Raw genomic sequence first — 22,486 nt, 5'->3', positions numbered from 1 at the left:
ATGAGCATATAAATACTTTTTTCTTCTTTGATGTGAATGGTTTTGTTGTCATAAAATGTTCTAAAGAGTACAGTATTGAAGAATGGAACATGCTCTGTACAGATGTGTTTGCTGTAAGAGTTATACAGATGTGTATTGTACCCCTATCCCAACCAGGCATATTGACTGTGTTTACTTATATAGCCAAAGCTCACTAATACATGATGAGTGTTTTAGACTTGTTTCACTGGAATGGTGATTGACAGACAAAAAAAGTATTTTTGAAATCCACTTTAAATTGTAGTGCACTTTTGGGTGATTTGTCTTTGATATTTTAACAGCTCTGCTTTTTTGGCAGGACTAGTAATTTCCTGGTCTCCAAAACAATTCTTTTATTTTTTATGATAGCCCTGTTGTTTAAATAAAAGGAAACTTGAACAGCTGTTTGAAACATTTTGTAAACTAGGTATTGTTATGATGATGTTTCCTAGGTCGACGTTGATGGCTGGAGGGGCAGGGGCGAGTGGAGGCGTTGCAGCCAACCCCTGGCTGATCAACGAATCGGAGGAGACCAGAGGACTGACCTTTGGGGAGATCAAACAGCAGCAACAACGAATCATTGAATGTAATTATACACGGCTGAATAACAGCCAAAATTGATTATATTTTCAGATAAACTGCTTCTCTTTCTGACAGTATGTTCCATTGCGTGATTGTGCAAACATGTTTTCAAGTATGCTGTTTTGTTTCTCTTTCATAAATTAACATCAAGACCAAATATGGGGGTAGCACCCATCCATAGTTTTAACATTATCCTGCTTCACCGAGAAAATATTTGTAACTCGTATTTGCCTTTATATGTACCTCACCAACATATACAGTATGACAGCCCATCATAAATGTATATAACATTTCTTAATGTGTGTGTGTTACATTGCCTTTGGTCTATCTAGGGCACAGATGAAGGCATTGCCAGTCAGAAACTGTAAAGTAAACACAATGGGGACATAGTGAGAAGGTACAACTGATGTATAAAAGAGCATTCTACACTGGGCATCAACTGATCTATGCTAACATGTAAAAACCAATCATCTTGAAGATATATTGTAAGCTATTGCCTCCTTTTTCCTGTTTCCTGGCTCTGACATGACTTGAACACCCAGACGTTAGTTCACCTGACTCCATGTGACACTTCATTGCTATGTCTCCATTACGGCTCTGGTTATTGTCGATTTGGGATCAGAGATTCCTGTTAAGACAGTGAAACCAAACCACATGGAGGTTTCTAGTCCCCTGTGGGATTTCTGGTGGAGTTGGGTAATGGTGAGCGCCTGAACCTGCGGTCATAAAAAATTCCTGTGGCAGAGAGTGTGTCAAACTTGGAAACCTACAGAGGCCAAATCATCTTTTCTTTTCTTTTCTTTTCTTTTCTTTTCTTTTCTTTTCTTTTCTTTTCTTTTCTTTTCTTTTCTTTTCTGTCTTTTCTTCTCCTCTCCTCTCCGCGCCTCTCCTCTCCTGCCTCACTGTTTTTCTTCTCCACCTTGGCCTGCCACAGTTATAATAACAGGAGTAAGCCTGAGTGGGGTAAAGTACTGAATGACTCACATGTGGCACTGTGAGCTGAGCTGGACCCCAACAGCCTGTCATTCCTATTTCTCAAATAGTTGCCTCATTATATGATCAGTGGTGTATACTGTAATGGCTCCTTTCTTACAGTTGACTTTTTAAAAAAGAATTGCAGCATTACTATATTGTTTGTCGTACCCCCCTGCTAAATCACAAATTGATTCTTGTGCAACTCTTTTGGTAGTCACGTTGACTATTTTCCTTGAGTATTTTTCTCTGTCTTGTTTTCTGGCATTTTCTTTCTCTGTCTGTGTAATATTTAAAAATTTCTTTCCCCTCTCTTCTCAGCCCAGGATGCAGGCTTGGATGCACTAGCAGCTGTCATCAGCCGGCAGAAGATAATGGGCCAGGAGATTGGCAATGAGCTGGATGAACAGAATGGTAAAGTTTAATGTTCATGTGCGTCTGTACATATTCGTCAAAAAAATTCCAGACACATTACACACCGCGGTGTGAAAGCAATCAGACATACTTGTTCTGCAATGGAACGACTTGCCTCATGTAACTTGCTGGACAGTGATACTCCCTCACACCAGCACAACACTGACACAGTAAGCCCCGAGCACACACACACACACACACACACATGCATACACACGCCCCAGCATTAGAGCAAGTGATCTCAGATTCATGTCAGGACCATCTCCACCTCGTTATCCTTTGTCATACATCGCACAAGACTAAGTGACCTCTCTCTCCAGGCTACTAAAATGCACTGAAAAAAAAATCAGAGTTTTATGTTCTGAAAACAGATCTGCTCAGAGCTGATGGTGGTTTTCAGTTATTTCTGGCCCCATCAGTCCATAAATAGCTTCCATCACAGGTAGAACGTGCTATACAGAGCGGAGTGCATCATTCAAGACTGATTGTCTGCTCAGGCTGCCGGTACTTGAGACATAAGACTTTGGCACGATCATCTATCAACCAGTGAACAATTAGATCCTTTAATGATTTGGTCTCAGAAGATTATATCAGTTAATATGCCAAGGCCTGAGAGTCTTACTTTACAGAGAAGATGTACTATATATGTGCTATATATAATGTGTATACTGACAGAACCCACAACCCAGAATGTGCATTAGTCTTTCAGCTCCTTTTCTGACAAGCAGGGAAATTAACACTTCAGAAACTGCAAATCGATAAAAGAGTGGATAATTTAACCCACAGCAATAATAAAGAAGTGGTGAGGCTGAGTGATACGGGACTGGTGTCTTTGTCACAGACACTTTAGCAGGAGTCTGTAGACTCTAGCCTTGGTATTTCTCTCTCCATGGCTAGCCAACTTAGACTTATAATACACAGCTCAGGGCTTCAGTAAATACTGGGCCAGTTAAATCTGCTATTCTGAGTTGAAGAGTTAGAGAGGAACGAGATGATGAAGCCTAAAATCTCAACAGAGGGATTGTTAAACTTTATTAACCAAATAGTCGGTCTAACACCAAGTGAAAGTGATTGGATTGGAATGTTCTTAATGTTTGTGGATTGTCTGATTGACTAGGTAACCTCATCTGGATTAGTCTCGTACACCAGTTATTGTCTGTTTCTACCCTGATGACCAGCTTCCAGTTGGGAAAAGATGGTATTGTGCTATTCTGTAATATCCTGTCTGAGCAGTCGTACCAAAACACGTCCAGAGGTTGTATAACTGAGTGATCTCGGCTTGGAAACAAACGACCTTCCTTTCTGCTGGGAAGGAATGGCAGATGTTTGGCTGATTTTGGGCGACACCGGTGGGAGAAGGGAAGAGAAAGAAAGGAAAGCTGATTGTTTTAGCCTGCTCTCCTGTTACCGTATTGAACTAGAGACGGATCATTGCTCTAATGCTCTGGCTGGTGTATTTTTCTTCTCGTTTTTTCAGCTTGATGTCAGTGTTTCCAATAATATGAACTTGAGTGGGTGATGGGAGAGCTGTAACTGAGAATTAGAGCAGCTCTGCTAAAAGTAAGAAGGAGGCAAATGATTTTGGCCCTGGAAACAATTGCCTGTCACTACGTCTATGTTTAGACCCCACATGACTGTTAAGCATGAATTTAATGGGAACTCAACTCTTTATTTCTGTAATGGCCCAAAATATCTATGCCACCTGTTGGTTGTGTAATTGGCTCCATGTGTTGAAACCCAAGTCGTGCAAATTTGTAGAAGCCTGCACACATTTCCAGCAGTTTTTTCTCAAGCATGTCTTGGTATCCTAACCAATGAGATAATGGTAGGCCAAATGGTTAAGGCACATAACACATGGGGCACAAATGCCGGAGTCCCCGATTTGTCTCCTGGCTGGCCGGACCGTTTACTGTGGGTTCCCCTACTCTTTCTCCCATGTTTCCTGTTAATGTCCACTTTCAGTATCTAATAAAGGCATACAAATGCCCCAAAAATAAGTTAAAAAAAACAACATTACTATTGTATATCCATCTTTTACCTTAACTTTGGGCACCCCGCATGATCAGTACTTCATAACACCCCCTTTGGCAAGTATCACAGCATGTAAACCCTTTTTGTAGCAGCTAAGAGTCTTTCACTTCTTGTTGGGATATTTTTGCCCATTCTTCTTTGCTAAAGGTTTCTAGTTTTGTGAGATTCTTGGTCTGTCTTGCATGCAACGCTCTTTTGGGCCAAGGCAAAACCTTCAGTTTGTGCCTCTTGAAGTAGTCCATTGTGACTTTTGAGGTTTGTTTAGGATCATTTTTCTGTTATAGAAGCCAGTCTTTTTCATCTTCAGCTTTTTTTACAGATGGTGTGACGTTTACTTCCAGAAATTACTGGTATTTAATTGAATCCATTCTTCCCTTTACTAGAGATATCATCAGTGCCACTGGCTTTAAAGCAAGCCCAAAGCGTTGATCAATCCACCTCAGTGCTTTAATGTCGGAGAGATGTTTTTCTCATGAAATTCTGCATCCTTTTTTCTCCAAACATACCTTTGCTCAAAAGTTTTATTTTAACCTGAGCAATCCACAGGACTTGTTTCCAAAATGCATCAGGCATTTGAAGAATCTGTGGTGAGGACTCAGCAAAGGTTTTTCTTCTGATGACTTTTCCATGAAGGTCAAATTTGTGCAGGTGTCACTGTACAGTAGAACAGTCCACCAACCAGAGTCTGCTAAATATTCCTGAAGGTGTTTTGCAGTCAAACAGGGGTTTTGATTTGTCCCTCTGGCGATGCCATGAGCAGTTCTTTCTGAAATTTTATTGGTCTTACAGACCTCAGCTTGACCTTCACTGTTCCTGTTAACTGCCATTTCTTAATTACATTACAAACTGAAGAAATGGCTACCTGAAAACGCACTGCTACCTTCTTAAGCCTTCTCCTGCTTCATTGTCATTATCATTTTCTGCTAATTCTTGGGACAGAGTTTTAGGAGTCAGAGTATTTTTAAAGCTTTGAAATTTGCATCACCTGGCCTTTATGGCGATGACTATGAAAAAGCTATAGGCCTGACAAGTTTATTAGTCTGAGACCTTGGTAAAAGTTATCTGAGAGCTCATATCTCTTTGGGTGTTCAAACCTTTGAATGGTGCTCCTTTCCTTTTTTCACATTATAATTGTACAAAACAAAAATAATAGACTAGAATTTTCCTCTTTAATTTGATGCCATGTGGAGAACATCTTCTGCTCATTTAACTATTCACAGGAACAGAAATTTCCCAAACTTTTGCATGTTTAAACTGGCTACAGTTTCTTACAGAAAATAATCATGTAACCGGTCCCTGAGGTCATGGAAATGGTTGATAAAGTGTAGACAATGAATCTCCTCACAGATCAATCTAAGTTGCTCACCGTCTCTCCTGGATCTGTGTCCACAATTTATGGGTAAGCTTCAGGCTCATAAGGCCTGCTGACACCAGGCAATGATTCACAAGGCCTACAGGACGCTGGCCTTCCACAGCCTTTCTTTACCTGCCTGTGATTTTTTTTTTTCCTTTGTGGGACCTTTGCTGCTCATCCATCTCTTATCTCATTCCCTGCTCTCCTTTGCCTCTCTACAACAATCCTTTACATTATAATCCCTTTCCCATTTCTTCCCACTGCTGTCTTCCCTCTCTGTGTCTGTTCTGTTGCCTCTCATGCTGAGTTATGGCAGAGCTCTAGAATCCTTAGTGTTTAAAAATTTACTAAATAGGGATATGTCACATGTGTAGATATAGTTTCTTTAACTGCAGATATACTTAAAAAAAGAATTGACCCTGTGGTCTCTTAGTTCCCTAAGTCTGATTTAAGGAGTAACAGGCATGTTTTGAGTGTCTTACTTTGCCCACACTCACATGTTTAGCTGGAAAACAACGTCCCGAAAGAGAAGCAAGCAAGATTTTAATGAACTCTCAACCATCAAATGTCAGAGCTTTTTTGTTTGCCATTGCTTATAGGCACCAATCAGAAATAAATTTTCAATCATTATGAAATTGCCTTTTTACTCTCATCTAAAAAAGAGGTAGTATTTTTTAAAACTTTCTGTGTTAGGCTGTATTTTTGAAAACTGTTCACATTAACAGTCATGTTTTCAGAGTTTGTTGGCTAAGCAAAAGTTATCCTGTTTTTGCTTTCAATCCTACACATGCTGTTTCAGCTCTTTCAGGATTGTTTTACCTGATTTATAGAATCACATGCCTCAAATACAAAAAATGTTAATTTTGAAGTTACTATAGTGAATTATAAATACTCAAATAACAAGATGGCCATTAGAAACGGAATAGATTTTTTTCACATTCCTATTGGCAATACCAGGTTTTTATATATATATATATATATATATATATATTTATTATTATTATTATCATTATTATATTGGTTTGGCAGTTGTATTTATTTTGTAATAAATGATGCATGATTGAACTGTTTTTAAAGAGAGTTCACTTTAACCCTAACCCTGGCTATTTTTAGTAGTTAACCCAGTATGCAAGGAGTATAGCTTTTGTATTCTAAGTCTTAGAAGGATATAGTTTTAACTCTGTATCCTTGTAGCATTAAATCTGCATATACAAACTATATTTAAAGTAAGGCTTGTTCTGGTACTATCTGTTTTTCTAAGAGACATTAAGGCTCAATAAATTCATGACTTTTGCATAAAAATAGACCTGTACTTAAATAACTTGGATTATTGCTTCAGACAGCTTTGTAGCTGTTGTGTGTCTTACATCTATCAGATGTCAAAATCGACAACGTAAAAAGTAAGAGAATAGTTTAATGTTTTCAGAGAGGCAGGAAAAATGGATTTATGCTATAAAGCAGGGAAAAGGCAAAGCTTCTTGTCGATCTTGACAGTTGGTGTGTAACCTTGGAGTCTGACTGTCTTTCCGTCTTGTAGGGTTCCTTTTCCCCCTGATCACTGTACTGTAGCAGTGTTTTCCTATAAATAGTTTAAGCTCTTTGTAGTTTGGCTGCTCAAGTCTAGCTCATGACCCAAGCGCAGTGAAGGTTGCAGTCATTTCCTTTTCGGGAAACAATTCCGGCTGAGGTCAGCAAGGAAGATGACCCTTTTCAGAGGTTTAGAGACGAACCCAAAGCCCTCAGTTACTCCCCCCTCAATCTTAACTGGATCAAAATGGACTGAAGTGTAGGAATGAGTAAGCAGGCCGATTACCTCAATTTCAGTCCCTGCTTTATAGCACATAACATTAATCCATTGCATACTGAAGATTTTCCCATCTTACTTGCCAGTCATAACAAAAGGAGAAATTCAATCATGATTGTTAGTGTGTTAATATTAGTTAGACGATGTGCTGTCATCAGGTTTTTTTTCATGTTTCCTACATTATGTTACCAAAGATCAGTATATTTTCATTTCCACATTAAATGTTGCCGAAAATAGTGTAGCGCATACCAGCTGAAATGACTTGCATCAGCAGTAGTCTCCCTTCCCACTGAGAAAGATCAACATTAATTTCACTTTATTAGTGTTGATATTTCTGAGATTGTGGCCTGGAACATGACATCAGTCTATGTCAGTGTCTTGCACTTGTGAGTGACGGACAGTGGCTAGCTTGTTAAAATAGCGTCTTTTGAAAGGGTCGGCAAGAGTTGAGGCTGTCTGATTTGTTAGATTTTTTATGGGCTTCCTCTGAATTGGTTTTGACTGGTGGTGAAATAATGCTGCTATGACATATGCCATATACTGTAAAAGCTCCTGCTCTCGCATTTGCTGGTGTCTCTCATGTAGATACAGTAGGTGCGATTGAAAACCATGCGATGTAGACAGACATAGAGCCACAATAACATGTGCAAATCAGTTTTCAGGTGTATTGGTCACAGCCTTTTCAGGATCAGGTGTTTTGTGCTTAGGCTAGAACAATGAGTGGACGGAACAATGAGTTTTCCGCATGTTTGAAGTTCAACTGGAGTTTCTAGCTTAACTAAATCTGCTCATTAGAGTCACTCTCATTTGTTCCATATATTTGTCTCCACATCCAAACCTTATTTAAATAGACCCCTGACAGCTCTAGCAGATGTGTTCTCTTATTAACTATCACAACCATTGCCTTTCAATGTCCTGACCCCCTTTTTTCCCTCTCTTTGATAAAAATACCTTGGGCGGCTTGGTATTGCTCCCATCTTCACTGAGAACACAGTTATAGCCTCAAAATGTGTATATCCGGGACTGGAGAGGAACAGACCTTCATTTGGATTGAAATGAGGGTCTGGAACAAATTTTAGATGGATCCAAGAGATATTTTCTTTCAGGCACTGCAACAGGTCTGACCACATGTGCACTCTGGTTTTGTCTGAGACCTGGAGATAAGGAAAAGTGGATCTCTTTCTTGCATGACATCGTAGCAGCTTGTCCAGGTTGAATCTTGTGTTAGCCTTTTCTCATTTAACAAACTTTGTCCTCACTACTATCCAGGCTAATATATTATAGAGTTAATTTGTACCATAAATGGACATAACTTTAATATTACGTACAACTACTGTCCTCTTTGGAATTCCTTCATATAAACCCTGAAATCTGGGATGTCTATTCCAGAAAATTCTGAATTTATATGGATTTATTATCTTTATCTTTTGGTATTGCATTGTTCTCTGGTGTCATTTTGATTACTCTAGCACACAAAGGGCTTCACAAACCATCATCTATTTGTCATTGTCTTCTTTACTTTAACTTCAAAATGTCTGCTACTGCCCTGGCACTGCCAGTGGGAGCTTTTGTCACAAAAAAGAACAAAGCAAATGCTGTTTCGTTAATAAGACAAATTTTTATAAATGTATTCATTAATGGTTTATTACTGTGGTTTATCACTTTTTATGTGTTGTTATAACTCTGTGCCAGCTGTGGTATTATACATGTTTTTGGGTCGTCTGTCTGTCCTTCCCATTCTCGTGAATGCAATATCTCAGGAACACCAACACCTTGATGGAATTTCTTCACATTTGGCTCTAACATTCATCTAACATTGGACTCAAGGATGATTAGAATTTGGTTGTCAAAGGTCACTGTGACCTCACAAAATGACATGACACAATTTCACCTAAATGTCTAAGAGAATAAAATTATGAAGTGATGACATTTTATATCCAAACAGTCAATGGTCAACTTTACTTTGACATCATAATGTTCTGTGAAAACACTTCTGGCCATTATTCAACACCATAACTCAGGAACAGAAGGGGAGATTGAGACCATATTTCCCGCAACTTGACTGGTTGGCGGAGGCATGCAACTGTGAGGCGGTAATTCTGGTTTCCATTATTTTGCACTTTCCATTTAGAGATTTAAGGTGTCATTCATGCATCCTTTAACAGAAGACATGGCTGTTGTATTGACTGAGTTTGTGACCTCTTGGTACTGGGAGTGTTTTTAAAGCACTTTGTCACCCAGCCTGATTATTCTTAAGGTAAATGTGTGTTAGTTGCCAAGTGGTCTCTCTGTTAGTAAGCCAGCTGCTGAAAAAAACTGAGTAGGCTTTGCTCCCATCATGGACTTCATTTCTGGCTAATAATTAGATCACTGATTTGATTCTGCATCGGCAGGGGCCAAGTTGGGCAGCACTAATGACTTCCAAATAAACAACAGAGTGAGAGCAGAGAGGCGCTTACTGCTTCAGCACAGTGACATCAGCAGTTAAGCCAGAAAACTCAGTCCACTGCTTGTTTCTGCTTTTAGAAACTGCTCAGTGAGCAAATAAACCACACTAATGATGACACTTGGCAGAAAGTCAGTGTGGTTACAACTGTAGATTGATTTATTGTTTGTTTGATACGCTCCATTTGAAAATGAGTCTGATAGTATTGAGTTGCGTTTCTCGCAGTCATGATGTGATGTTCACACGAGTGTAGTCATCAGAAGAATGAGGGAGTATCATCTTGTGTGACCACCAGATTGGCTGACTGGTGTTTGACTCTGTGAATTATTGAGAACTATAAATGATGGAGGGATAATGTTGGACACTTACACTATAATGTTCTCTGGTCTCATTTTTTGGTCACATTTTCTCCAGAAAAAAGATCAAAGAACATTATAGTGTTGGAAACCCACACTATAATAATCTTTGGTCACATTTTCTTTGGAGAAAATGCCAACTCCAGGCTGATCTTTTAATGCAATGTGGACTAACTGCGATGTCGGATTTATTTTTTGCCTTATTCATAGTTTAGTGGAGATACATATGTCATTTTTTTTTCATCTTTTAGTTTAAGTAGGGCTATAACTATGCATTATTTGCATTGTATTTTCCTTGTGTCAATATATGGGTTTATCAAACATCAAAGCCAAACATTTACTAAAGTTACTTGATGTTTGTTGTCTTCTTTTGTTCTGCCACATCCTGGGACCAAATAACTGATGTGAATATTATAAAACAATCAGTTCAGCTCAGAGATTTTCCGGGTAATGGGAAGTGTGCCAGTTTGTGACTCTATTGTATGTGAACTAGCTTGGAATAGCTTGTGGATTTCAGTCAATAATATAAAGTAGAGTTTTAATTAGATTCTTTTACATTTTATCAGCCCTGCTTCCTAGAAACTATAGTCACCACAGAAAGTATTCAAAGACAGTAATCTCATTAGTTACATTGTTTGTATATATTTGTACTCATTGAAGGAAGATTAAAATTGTTTTGCAAGGATGTAATATATATTCCCAAAAAAACAATGATGATAATGGCCATGTAATGAAAATCACAAAAAGAAACCACACAAATATGCACCGTTAGTCACCAGGCCGAAACTCCTGTACAAGCATCCTAAGCAGGGTACAATCAATCATGTGTCCTTGTGCTCTTATTTCTCTTTCTATCCGTCCCGGCATCCATCTCTGTCTCAGCCCTGTTGGTGTCACAGTGATAGAGTCGTGGAGAAGAGGGGGCTAACAATGACATGAGGGAGCTGGGTCACATCAACCACCGCCAAGTGATGAATAATCCAGTTTAGGCGCAGTAGGGAAATTAACATTTTGGGACACTAAAGAATAACATCTCAAGACATTTCATCAATCACGTCGTCTTTTGTTTCCCTCAGTGGATTGATGCTCCTCCTCTCACTCAGAAAACATGGGTTTAGACTTTGGTTTTCTTTGCTGTCTTGAAATGCAACCTGTTGTACCTTTTTTAGTGGATTTTTTTTATGCCCCTGGTTGGTTTTATTCATCTCTGGTCAGAGAAGTATACAGGATTGATTCTCAAGTGATTTCAGTGACTTTCACTTGTGTAGAAAATCATAATAGTCATGTAATGGCACTATAATCAGAGGCTGATCTGGATATGAAAGTCTTTGGGAGTCCTTTGTGGTGGATTGCCTGAAAAATCCATACATAAAAAGGTTGTCTGAATGTTTCCTTATGTGGTTTTTCTGAGTGGCTCAGTGCCAGTGTTGGATTTTCCACCACACACTCACTTCTTATTTGAAAGAAATGTTATTCAGTGACAATGGAGAGAATGTAGTCATACCTGGTGTTGATTATACTGTAGGTCACCCCATATGCGATAAGCATTAAAACTCCTTTTTGTTTGAAAATATCATATATTCTGTGTTTCCGATATCTTGAATGTCATGTTTGCTCAGGTAACAATTTACAAGACCGATCTTAGATGTCAATAAAGAGTATAAACATAGATTATTAGATAAATATAAGGTTTTAATCTATAGATTTATATTTTAGATGTATTTTATGCTATACTAATATATACAATAAGTGGCTTCTTTTGAGATTTTTTAAGTTAAAGATTTAACAAAAACTCAGTAAGAAGAATAATCATTTCCTCATTCTTTTAAAAAAAAAAAAAAGTTTTTTTAAATGCTTATTAATAAATACTAACATGTTGGAGGCTTTTCACCCTGTGAGGTTTCCATGCTTCATGGTTTCTGCTCTACAAGCTGCAGTCTTTGTTTGCCAGATCATGCCTTTGATTTATCTTGATCCATCTGGAACAAATGTGTGCCAGTGACAGTTGTTAGCAGGAAAGGCCCCACATCAAAAAGCCAGTGGCAGAAATTCTCACACTAGGCTAGAGAACTGATGTGTGGCAGTGGTAGAGGAGAATGACGATGGAGACACGCTGTACGACTTTTCGACTTGATTTAGCGCTGTCAGTTGTCCATGTTACAATGAAACAAATGTTTTATGTTACCAAGATTATCCATTCCATACTCCGGTGAACTGTGCTCACACTGAAATCACAAAAAACAAATTTCATTCTATCAAAACAGTACATTCTCGTAAGCTGTTTGCATCTATTCTGTTTTATTTATTAAATTGTTTTTTTTTTTTTAAGGCACCAATAATATGCATAAACCAACATCCACAGAGAAGCAGGTGACTGCATCTTGAGATCTGGGGGTTGAAAGTGGTGTACAGATTAAAACAAGCGGCTTTGAGAACATGCAGAATGTAGAGCTGCATTGGAACGCAGTCCATGTCATTGTTTGAGAACAAAGTTTGTTACAGTTTTATGGACCATGGTGACTCATTTCCGAATGTTTTTCTGTCCTGTTGTGTAAGCGATATTATAGTACATTAAGAACCGTCCACCCCACAGCTGTATGGATCAAATCATCCTGACTCTGCATGTTTGTGGGAGCTAATGTTTCTTTGGGGTGATTATAGCTTGAAATGGCTACGGAGAAATCTCTTATTTAAGCCCGGTCGACTCAAGTATTGCCCGTTTAGCACAACACTGGTGCCAACACACCTCCTCTAAAAACTATTTATAATGCAGTTATTTTGCTGACATTTTTTTTTTTTTGTAAATAAATTAGACAAATGATAGCAATTTTGGGTTTTTTTGTTTTGTAATAGTCAAGATGCCACTGGCATGTCATTTTCAAGGCATAAAGAAGAAATTAGATTTTGAGGGAGATGTGTAGAGTTCACGTCTCTGACTCAGGAGGATTTGAACTTCTCTCTTGAGCTCTTCTTTCATTCTTTACACAACTATTCGTGTTACTTTTACAAATGAATGAAACGCTATGAATGCCTTCCAGGAGAGACTGTGAAAATGTGCACTGTTATCCCCATATTTAAAACAGTTATTGGATCTTGCCCCCCATCCAGCTAACTTAACTGTTGGAAAGTTGGGTGAAAAGGCTTGAGGTAAACAAAGCAAAGTCTAAAGTGTGCTACCTCTTTCCTTGAGAAAGTTTAATGACACTAAAGAATAAATTTGTTTTGAATGTAGAAATACAGATTATGAGAGCTTGTTTCACTAATGATAGATGATTGGAGACGGTAGGAGAAGGCTTTGTTGCCTGATGAATTTCGGCTTGGTCATTGGGATATCAAAAATGTCTGCCCGCTTAGATGTTAAAGGATTTGGCTAGCTATCTTTGCTTGCAGTTTTGCAGTGATGACCCATTTTATGGTTGAAATTTTAGACCCACTTTAAACCCTAAAATTTTCTTACCTTCACTCTCTTTTTCACATGCACACACACGCACGTACGCACACACACACACACACACACACACACACACACACACACACACACATATATATACAGTCACGTCTAGAGGAGCCCAGTATACAGTGTGATGCAGGAGTGAGGTGTGGTCGGATCTGCTCAGCTCATCTGCAGACCTGGATCACATCCTGATGTCCACCGACAGGGCTGTGTAGAGACTGGGCGAGGTTGTTTCCCTTCCACTCCCTTACACCATCCATCCTCCACATCCTCAACATGCACGGCCACCATGCTGGCAGTCGCAAGGTTTTTCACAAACTATCAATTGTGCATTATCCCTGAGAACGCATACGCTAATAAGGAAGGAAAAAAATCCAGGGAGGTATGATTTCACCGGTTCTTTCCCACCACTGTCTTTAAAGCAAGATGACACAACACTTGGAAACAAACGCTTTAAAGACTGTGTGTGTTCTTTGAAGGGTTTGGTCTTTGAGTAATCTGTCTTTTTTTTTTATAGCATCTTAGTAGACATTAAAGGGGGTTTAGTCAGCATTATGGGTTTTCCTGTAAAGATTCTGCAATGCCATACAATCTATTATATATCTTATGTCTGTTTATGTTAATCTATTAACCATCCATATACGCGCTATTAGACTAGGCCAAGATGCATGATTTCAGTCATCCTAAACAGCTTAACTCATTTATAGCATACCGTGTAGGTTGGGCAAAGTAGAAAATATTTACAACCTGTAAATCATGTTTTTACTGGAGATGCAAAAAGGTATTGGTAATATTGCAGTGATTTTAATACTTTTATGGACATTTAATGAGTAATTTATTTACTTTGAAGCATAGATCAAAGAAAGCCGGTGCAGTCAGGTACAGCAGACCATCATGTCATTTAAGCAGTGCCAACATTACTGCCAGCATTACAGTTAAACATATTTGGGAGTAATCAATCATAAAAAATAAAGTAACACAAGTTCATACATGTGCTCCGTGCTCTGGTCACTTGTAGTTTAATAGTACATTGCAGGGTGATGCATCAGTTTAGCCACAATTAATACAATGAAACATATAAGCTCTCATAAGCTTTAACTGTGTTGGAAACAATATTATACATTAATTATTATAAATTTTAATTACAATTAAATAAGAGAGGTTTGTTTTGTCTTCTCAATAATAAAAAAACTGACATTCCAATACAAATGTAGTCATTGAAAGCGGCCTTTTACGTAACTTTCCTGGTTGCATCACTGCTGCACTGTTAATCCTGTCCTCATAGGAATCATCTGGAAAATCCTACTTTATTACTGTAAAAGGTATATAGGAGCAGCCATCATTGTGGAGAAATGTCATATGAAGTCATACAAAGAATATGAAGTTTCAGCTGTTATACGGTGTCTACTGTTCAGCATTACCTCACTGGATTACCTGCTCAAAAGAAGGATGTTATGATTTGACTACATTTTCTTTGCACAGCCAAGCCACTGCTATGGTTTTTTTTTTTTTGTGATGGGGGGGGGGGGTTGCCTAGTGCGTGTGGTATGTGTACAATTTAACGGCAAACTGATGTTGATACTGTGCTGTAATTTTTCCCTGGAGAGCTTTTGCGGGCAGATTGTCCACGGGAAGCACATTAGCTGTATGTGTTGGTGGTATTGGTGGTTGGGAACCTCTGCAGTTTCAGCTGCCAGTGCCTTTGGCTCTGGGCAAAGGATTCCCTGCCATTTAATGGTACCTTAGACTGACTCAGGCTTGGCCCGGCAGGTTCCTTTTGGCTAACGCAAGTGACAGCGGGAACAAATCTCCCCCTGTGTTTATTTAATTGCTAACCGCTCCGGTTTGGAGACCATGTTCAAAGGGCCGACGAGCGCAGAGCTGCCTTGCGTTCCCCTCAGCCTCAGGGTAGCATGGGTCATCCCAAATAATGAGTGGAAGGACTTACTTTACTAAGTCTGCCTCAACCCAAAGCCAGCACGTGGTTCCCATTTAAGCACGGGGGGAAGATTGCACCTTCATCTGCTGGGTATTTTTATGTGTTTATGCGTGTGTGCAAGTGCACATATATACATCTGTTCTTTAGCAGCCTACACACTCATCTACACACTCATCTCGGTGCACACATATGAGTGTGTGTATATATGAGAGTGTAAGTGCCTTGTCTGAGTGTGAGATCATTGTGTTTGTACTGAAAGTGTACACCACATGTCCAGCACATGTTGTCAGGTTGTGATTGGCACACAGGCCGCATTTATATCTGCATGAGGAGCTCAGAGGCCACTGGCCAGTCTGAGACGGGATGGAGTTCGAGGTAGACGTCAATGCAAGACCTCACACACACGCAGACACACACACGCACACACACACACACACACACACACACACACACACACACAGAGTGGTAAAAGGCAGGGTGGGCTAGTCTTACAGACGAACTGTGCAAAGACAGTAAGCGCGAGGGAGTCTAAAATTTCTTGCTGAGTGAGGGAGCGAGATAGAAGGAGGATGAGGCAGGTGAGGAGGAAGAGTTGAGACTGAGCAGGAAAATAAAAGAAATGAATGATCTACGCAAATTTACTTAATGCACTTATGAGGAACTCAAAAACTTTTAATTGTGCTGCAAAGACAGGCATGGACCATTCATTTCTTAGATTTTTAAAGGAGGGAATAATGTTTATTTGTAGAGCAATTTTCAACATCCAGACAAGGCAGCCAATAACAGTTGTCATAATTGCAAAAAAAAAAAACCTTCAACAGCTTGTGCAGTCTGTGTTTACCTACATACATGCGATTGTGTTTGTTTATTCACCACAAAGTGTCTAAGGACTGTTTTGGTTTCAGTGCTTAGCACAAGCTGATCTCATATAACACTTTTGAAGAGCTTCTTTTGTGATACCCGCTCACTCAACTTTTATATATTTCGTTTTTTTTCTTCTTCTGTGGTTTCTGTAGACATAACATATACTGTATATTGTTATTGCATTGAAGAGGTATTCCACAGAAGTGGGTCTTTAAGAAATAGCTTAACCCAACCCACCTAACCTTCAAAGTGATAATGTACTTATTTATCCCATTGGAAACTCTAACAAGTCTTTAATCACGCTGTAAAAATGTGTCACCTTTCAAGTGGGAAATTCTTCACTCCCCCGTCCATTTAATCGCTCATCTGATAACCCTGCATGTGTTCAATCAGACACAATCTAGAGACCAAACTAAGGATGAGAAGCCCCCCTAGACAAAAAAAACCTCTTTCAACCCTTGGCTTGCCTCGCAAGTAAAACAAGAGGCCTTTTATTGCCCTCTGTTTTTTTGTGTAAAATGTTGATGTCTGTTTAAGTGTTATAAGCGCTGACCTGATCTGTGGTGCTTGAACAAACACGTGCCCCTAAAAAAAGGCCTTTGATTTGTTATCTAATCATTCTCATCTGTTTCACTCTTGGCTTAATACCAGTCTCCTGTTTTGTTTCCAAGGTACTATTGTTACACATTCGAGACAGGCTCTGCTCTAAGTGTTTTATTGTGGGCGTAAACCTTCAGTGTCCATTTTCAAGAGGATGAACACACACAAATGCACTCAAAGAAAATATACATTTTTTAAGAATTATACAGAGGTGAGACAGATATAGTTTTTTTTTTAAATATAATTTTGTATAATACAAGTTTTGTATAAATATGTTTCTTAATATTTTTGTCATTCTTGTTTGTGTTCCTAGACAATCTACATAGAGTAACAGTCTCTTTAAAAACAAGGCATACAAAATATCCATTGAACATTGTTAATGCTGTTATAGTTAAATATAAGAGTCATTCTCTTTCACACACCTTTAAATTTAAATTCAGATTGGGAGAATCGTGTCAAGAGCTGTCCGTCTCTGCTCCTTCATGCAGCCCACACATGAACCCACTAGTGGGCAGCAGAGGAACTGGTGGCACACCAGTTATGGTCCTTAGTGAAATTCTGTGTTTACGCCTACCAAAATGAAATGGCTTTGTGCTTTCTCTTCTGTGGGGTAGATGTGTTGTAGTGCTGGACTGAGCCAAGGTTAGTGCGGATGGAGAGCAAGTCATAGGATCTCACACAGGATTTGTAAATTTGTTTAATTCCTTTGAGGAGATTTCTTCTTTCTTACCTCCAGTCATCAGTGCCTCCTCTTTTTTTCGCTTATCAGCCGGAGGTGCGTGGTAATTTCGTGACACCTGTAGGAGCAGCTGTTTAAATGGCTGCAGTATGTAGTACTGTTGGATTTAATAACCGCAGTATATGTGACCTATATTGTTGGTGTGTGTCATTCATTCATAGGTCTTACATGGCCTTTTACTCTCTGCGTCTAACTGTCTCAGCATCCAGCTATGGTTTTCAGTGCATGTGGTCCTCAGTGGAGCATGTGGTCTCTGCATCATGTTTTTCGCTGTTTGCTTAGTGCCCTGCACCATTCATAGCTGTCCACAAGCTTTGTGGGAGGCTGTTTCCTCTCAGGATGGGAAGTTGTTTCAGCCGTGCTATTGGCCAAACATTTACTCTGGCCTCCATGTGTAGAGCACAATTATCCTAAATCCACCACCACATACTCACTAAGATTTTCAGCAATTATGTGCATCTCATGTGCCACCCTGGAGTGCCAAGTGTTCCCACCTCTGTCTTTGTCAATTTTCTAATTCAAATATGTCACTGTGTATTCAAGCATGTTTATCATAGGTCTCCAATTGGAAGAGGAAAATATAATTAGCACTAGGTGCAGAAAATTGCTACACAACTGGTAAAGATAATTGATACTATGGTAAAAACAGGTTGTGGGATGCATAATGTAAAGCACTTAAAGCAGGTTGAGCTTAAATTTGTATTTGTAGTCATGTTCCCTGATTCACCACTTCCTCACATTTCCCACCTCAACACTTGCAGTATAAGAGTAGTAGTCACTGTTGACCTTGCTGTTCACCTGCAATTCTTGCAATCTTGTGAGGCTTCTAAACAACAGTTTGATGTCTCCATAAATCTACTCTGCCATGACTACATGTGATGATGTTCAAAGAGATCATAACACTTGAATTTTGTTTGAAGTGAGCATTAGGAGGTTGGTTTGATTTGCTTGTTATGTTACTATAATCTACTTATTGTTTTCGAGCTACTGATAGGCCTCACTATCAGCAGTGCCACTAATTAGGACTTTGAACTTAAGATCCATATTAAAAGGAAACTCATGTACAGTGTATGATCCAAAGTAAAGTCAAGATTTGATCCCACCTTATCTAAGAATTTTCCAGGCTGAACAACAACATGGTGATGTTTCATGTTCCGCATCCCCACTGATCTTCAGCAGATAAATACCAGCTGGCCCTGAACTGTCTTTTCCACAATAAAACATCTCTATCAGGAGTGATACAGCTCTGCATTCATTACTGCTCTTGTTCTCCCTCTGAACTGCACTGTGGGTTAACACAGTGGAGATGAGTCCTCTTCAGTCAGTGACACAAATGCTTGTCGGAAGCATGTCACATCCGGGAAGTGTGTGGGCAATTGTGTGTGTGTGTGTGTGTGTGTGTGTGTGTGTGTGTGTGTGTGTGTGTGTGCGCACACGTGCGCCTTCCTCTGTTTGGGCTGTTCCTGTCTCCATAGGAGAATGGGTATGCGTATGTGTTTGTGTCAGCGTCTGTGCATGAGAGCATATGTGTATCCATGCTTGTGAGTGCATTATGAGTGAAACAGGGATCTGGCATGAACATCAAAGTCCCTCCATAACTTCTCAGTCAGTCAGTCAGTTGGCAGGCCAGCCAGCTTATTGCCGGGAAGCTCCACTCACCATGGGGGATGTTGAGTTATTAGACTCAGATCATTTCAATTAAGACACAGTTAGTGATAAATTCCTGGCGTCTCTCTTTTCTTTGTCTTTTTAAAAATCAGTTTACACCTCAGTCATTATTGAAACTAATATGGAATATTATTGAAATACGCCTGTAGATGCTTCAGTACAAACAGCAGCCGTTTTAGATCATTGCAGTGTTCAAGCACTGGTCACCGCCACCTGCTCTGTGGACTGTAGGAGCTAATTGTCATTTTTGTTGTTTACATTTTTTCAGTTCTGATTTACATAGCAAAATAGTCCAAACATAATTGGCAATACACTCAAGTAATTATGTAATTTATTAAACAAATGCAACAACAATTGCCATTGTGTTGTATTATCATTAATCTGACTAAATATTAAGCATACCAGTTGTTCACTGGCTGTGGAAATCTACTGGTTTGTTTTAGGGAAGACCTGTTTCAGGTAAAATGTGTTGTAAGCAGCAAGAATTTCTATTTGAAAAAGCAAAATCACTCACAGTCATGAAATGGACTGTTATAAAAGGAAAGTACCAGAATAATAGCCTCTCTTACCACATGAATGTCTAAAATGAGTTTTTAGTGACCATGTATGGGTATTAATTATAGGACAACACAGTAACCAGATTGGACAGTAGATACACTGGTAACTGTGCTCCAGTCCAGTAGGTACTTGACTGTTCTCATATCCCATGAATCTCGTCCAATCAAACCTATTCTGTCTCAATTTTTTCATTAGTTCTTAACATTTCAATATGCCACCCACTCTTTTGGGTGTCCTTGCTAATGAAGTGTGATGGTAGTGATGAAGTGTAACAGCGGCTGGTTTGAAGGTGCTGTGCCAGTGACAGGGTGGTCCCTGCCTCACAGTCGCCGCTGCCGCCGCTGCTGTTGCTGCTGTTGCTGCTGCTGCTGGCACCCTCATGCTCATCACGCACACATTGTTCGGTGGCACCTGGCCATAAGAGGGGTAATGGCAGAAAGCCTAGTAATGATCAGACTTCTCCTCATTGCTGTTGGTCTTTGCACTGTGTTTTTATATTTTCAAACCCTTGTTTTCATTCGTTCTATAATGACAGAGCCGATGCATTAATTGTATGTGAAACACTGGTAACTTCAATTCATGCTCATTGTATTCACTGTTGAGTGATGCCTGGCCATATAGGATTAGAGATGCTGAATCTGGCAGCCCCACACAGAAATAGCTGCACCAGTCTGAAGAGCAGATAAAGTGGTAGAAGTTCTCCCCATTGCTTTACTTTTGCTTGCTTTTCTTTTTTCAAGGTTTTGTTTGCTTGTAATTAATTTTGTGCATTATATTGATGATTTCCAGCTGTCTCGAACAGCTCAAGGTCATAATTACTAAACCCTATTATGGTCAACACATGTCTAACAGTCTTGACAACATGTCTTATTGTGTTAATGAGCTTTTGTTTTTATTCAGCCGGTATCATAGGATGACAGCGTGACTCACTTGTTTTTTTTCGTTTATGTGCACAGGGCTGATCATTTCTAGTCTTTGCAGGCTTAAAGTACCCAGGTTGTTTAAAAAAGCTTCAGTGGTGTTCGAGCCATGCAGTGCTCCTGAAAAGGCCCAGATTTCCTCCATTCAAGGATAAATTGAATTATACTGTCTGAGCCCAGTGATGCGTTGGAGCATCATAAGATAGGCGACTATAGGAAGGAAGGAATATAGAAAATAATAATTAAAGAATGAATTATGTCAAATTTCTAAATTCTTCCAGTGACCCTGTGATGTAATGTTTGAATCCCAGGCAGTTAGGGTATAGACCTCCAAAAGCATATCTTACAATACAATCTGTATCTGCATGCATTTATATGTGCATGGGAGAAACACAATGTACTCCTCCCACAGAACTTTGTTGGAATACGTTCCCATAACTCACATGGACCTTCTCTTTGGAGTCTAGCAAGTACGAACCCAATGCTCTGTACGTGCTAAAACTGAGCTAGTGTGTTAGGTTTTTCTCAATTCATGTGCTTTTCTTTGAAGTGTGGTCTTTCAAATGGAGGTTCAACTTTGAGAAAGTCATTCATCAGCTGGTCATTCTTTTTGGTGTCCATCATCTGCGATGATGGATCTTGGGGTAAACGTAGCAGGGTTAGAGAGGTGAAACTGTCCGTGGACACACAGCCGGTTTCAGTTTCAAATTGGCACACAAATGCTTAGGATTAAGGCTCGAAATGTGGAGACCACATATGTAATGGTAGTCAAAGTGGTCACTACAGTTCCAGCTTTTGGGATACCTATAGACCCTTAAAGTCCTCTCGAGATTCAGTTTTGATTTGATTTTTTTGTAATTTGTCAAGCCAAGTAAAAGTTCTCATATCAAAACGGTATGAAACAGTTTCTTCTGTCATCATGTTGTTTGGCAAGACTTCACACTACATGTGTGAGGGACTCTGTTTTCAAGTTCATCATTTATATTTGGATTTAGTTACCATTATCAGTAAGAATACTTGATTCTGATTCAGTGGAGAGCATGTCGCCAGATATTCAAATAACTGCATAGCCCTGATGTATCAGCATCAACACTGCTCTTAATGAATATTCAGAGGTGGAAGATTACTCCTTGCAGCTGTCAGTAGGCTACAACTTCTCCTGCTGGAGTAGTAAAGTTACATTTATTCCAACGTTAAAAAAAATACAGTGCCAAAACAAAGTTTTCGTTGAAAGAGCGCGTTGCCTCACAATATGAATAACAATACTGTGTTTTGATCATTTGATCAGCAAGTTTGGCAATGCCCTAACCTACATAAAGCAAGACATATATCATCACTCAGCTAGCCACTACCCTTGAAGGAGAAAATGTCTAATGATGCAATACAGGATATCTTGCCCCCAACGTGTTGACCAGGGGAGCCTGTCAGTCCATTTGGAGGAACTCAGGAACTCATAGATTCAATGGGGAGGGGGTGGAGGGGTGTCCAGCAGTGAGACTAATCTGTACACATGTGGCCCGGCACTTCAGAAGGCCAGATGTTGGGAGAGTAAATTGCATGTATGCCGATGTCCTCACAAACCCAACCGGCACATATGTGCACAAAATATACACAAAACAGGGTGGATGCTGAGATGACATACTGCATGGAGATGAATTAACCTACAACGTGAGGTCTATGCCATCGTTCACGTAAAGCACAGATCAGTGAATCAGTGATCCGTGAATTGTGTGATGGGGCCATGTTTACATATGCGCTGGCTGTCTG

General features: G+C 39.5%; 1 protein-coding gene across 1 annotated transcript in view; it reads left to right on the top strand.

Moving 5' to 3' along the window:
• Positions 1-22,486, top strand: part of stx8 (syntaxin 8) — a 42,586-nt gene that overhangs the window by 4,498 nt on the left and 15,602 nt on the right. Inside the window, exons 5-6 of the mRNA XM_056371387.1 lie at positions 471-604; positions 1,894-1,986. Of these exons, the coding sequence (XP_056227362.1) occupies positions 471-604; positions 1,894-1,986 (227 nt within the window). The remainder of the gene's footprint in view (positions 1-470; positions 605-1,893; positions 1,987-22,486) is intronic.

Source organism: Seriola aureovittata, chromosome 3, assembly GCF_021018895.1.
Source record: "Seriola aureovittata isolate HTS-2021-v1 ecotype China chromosome 3, ASM2101889v1, whole genome shotgun sequence".
NCBI lineage: Eukaryota > Metazoa > Chordata > Actinopteri > Carangiformes > Carangidae > Seriola > Seriola aureovittata.
This window is presented reverse-complemented; position numbering and strand designations above follow the sequence as displayed.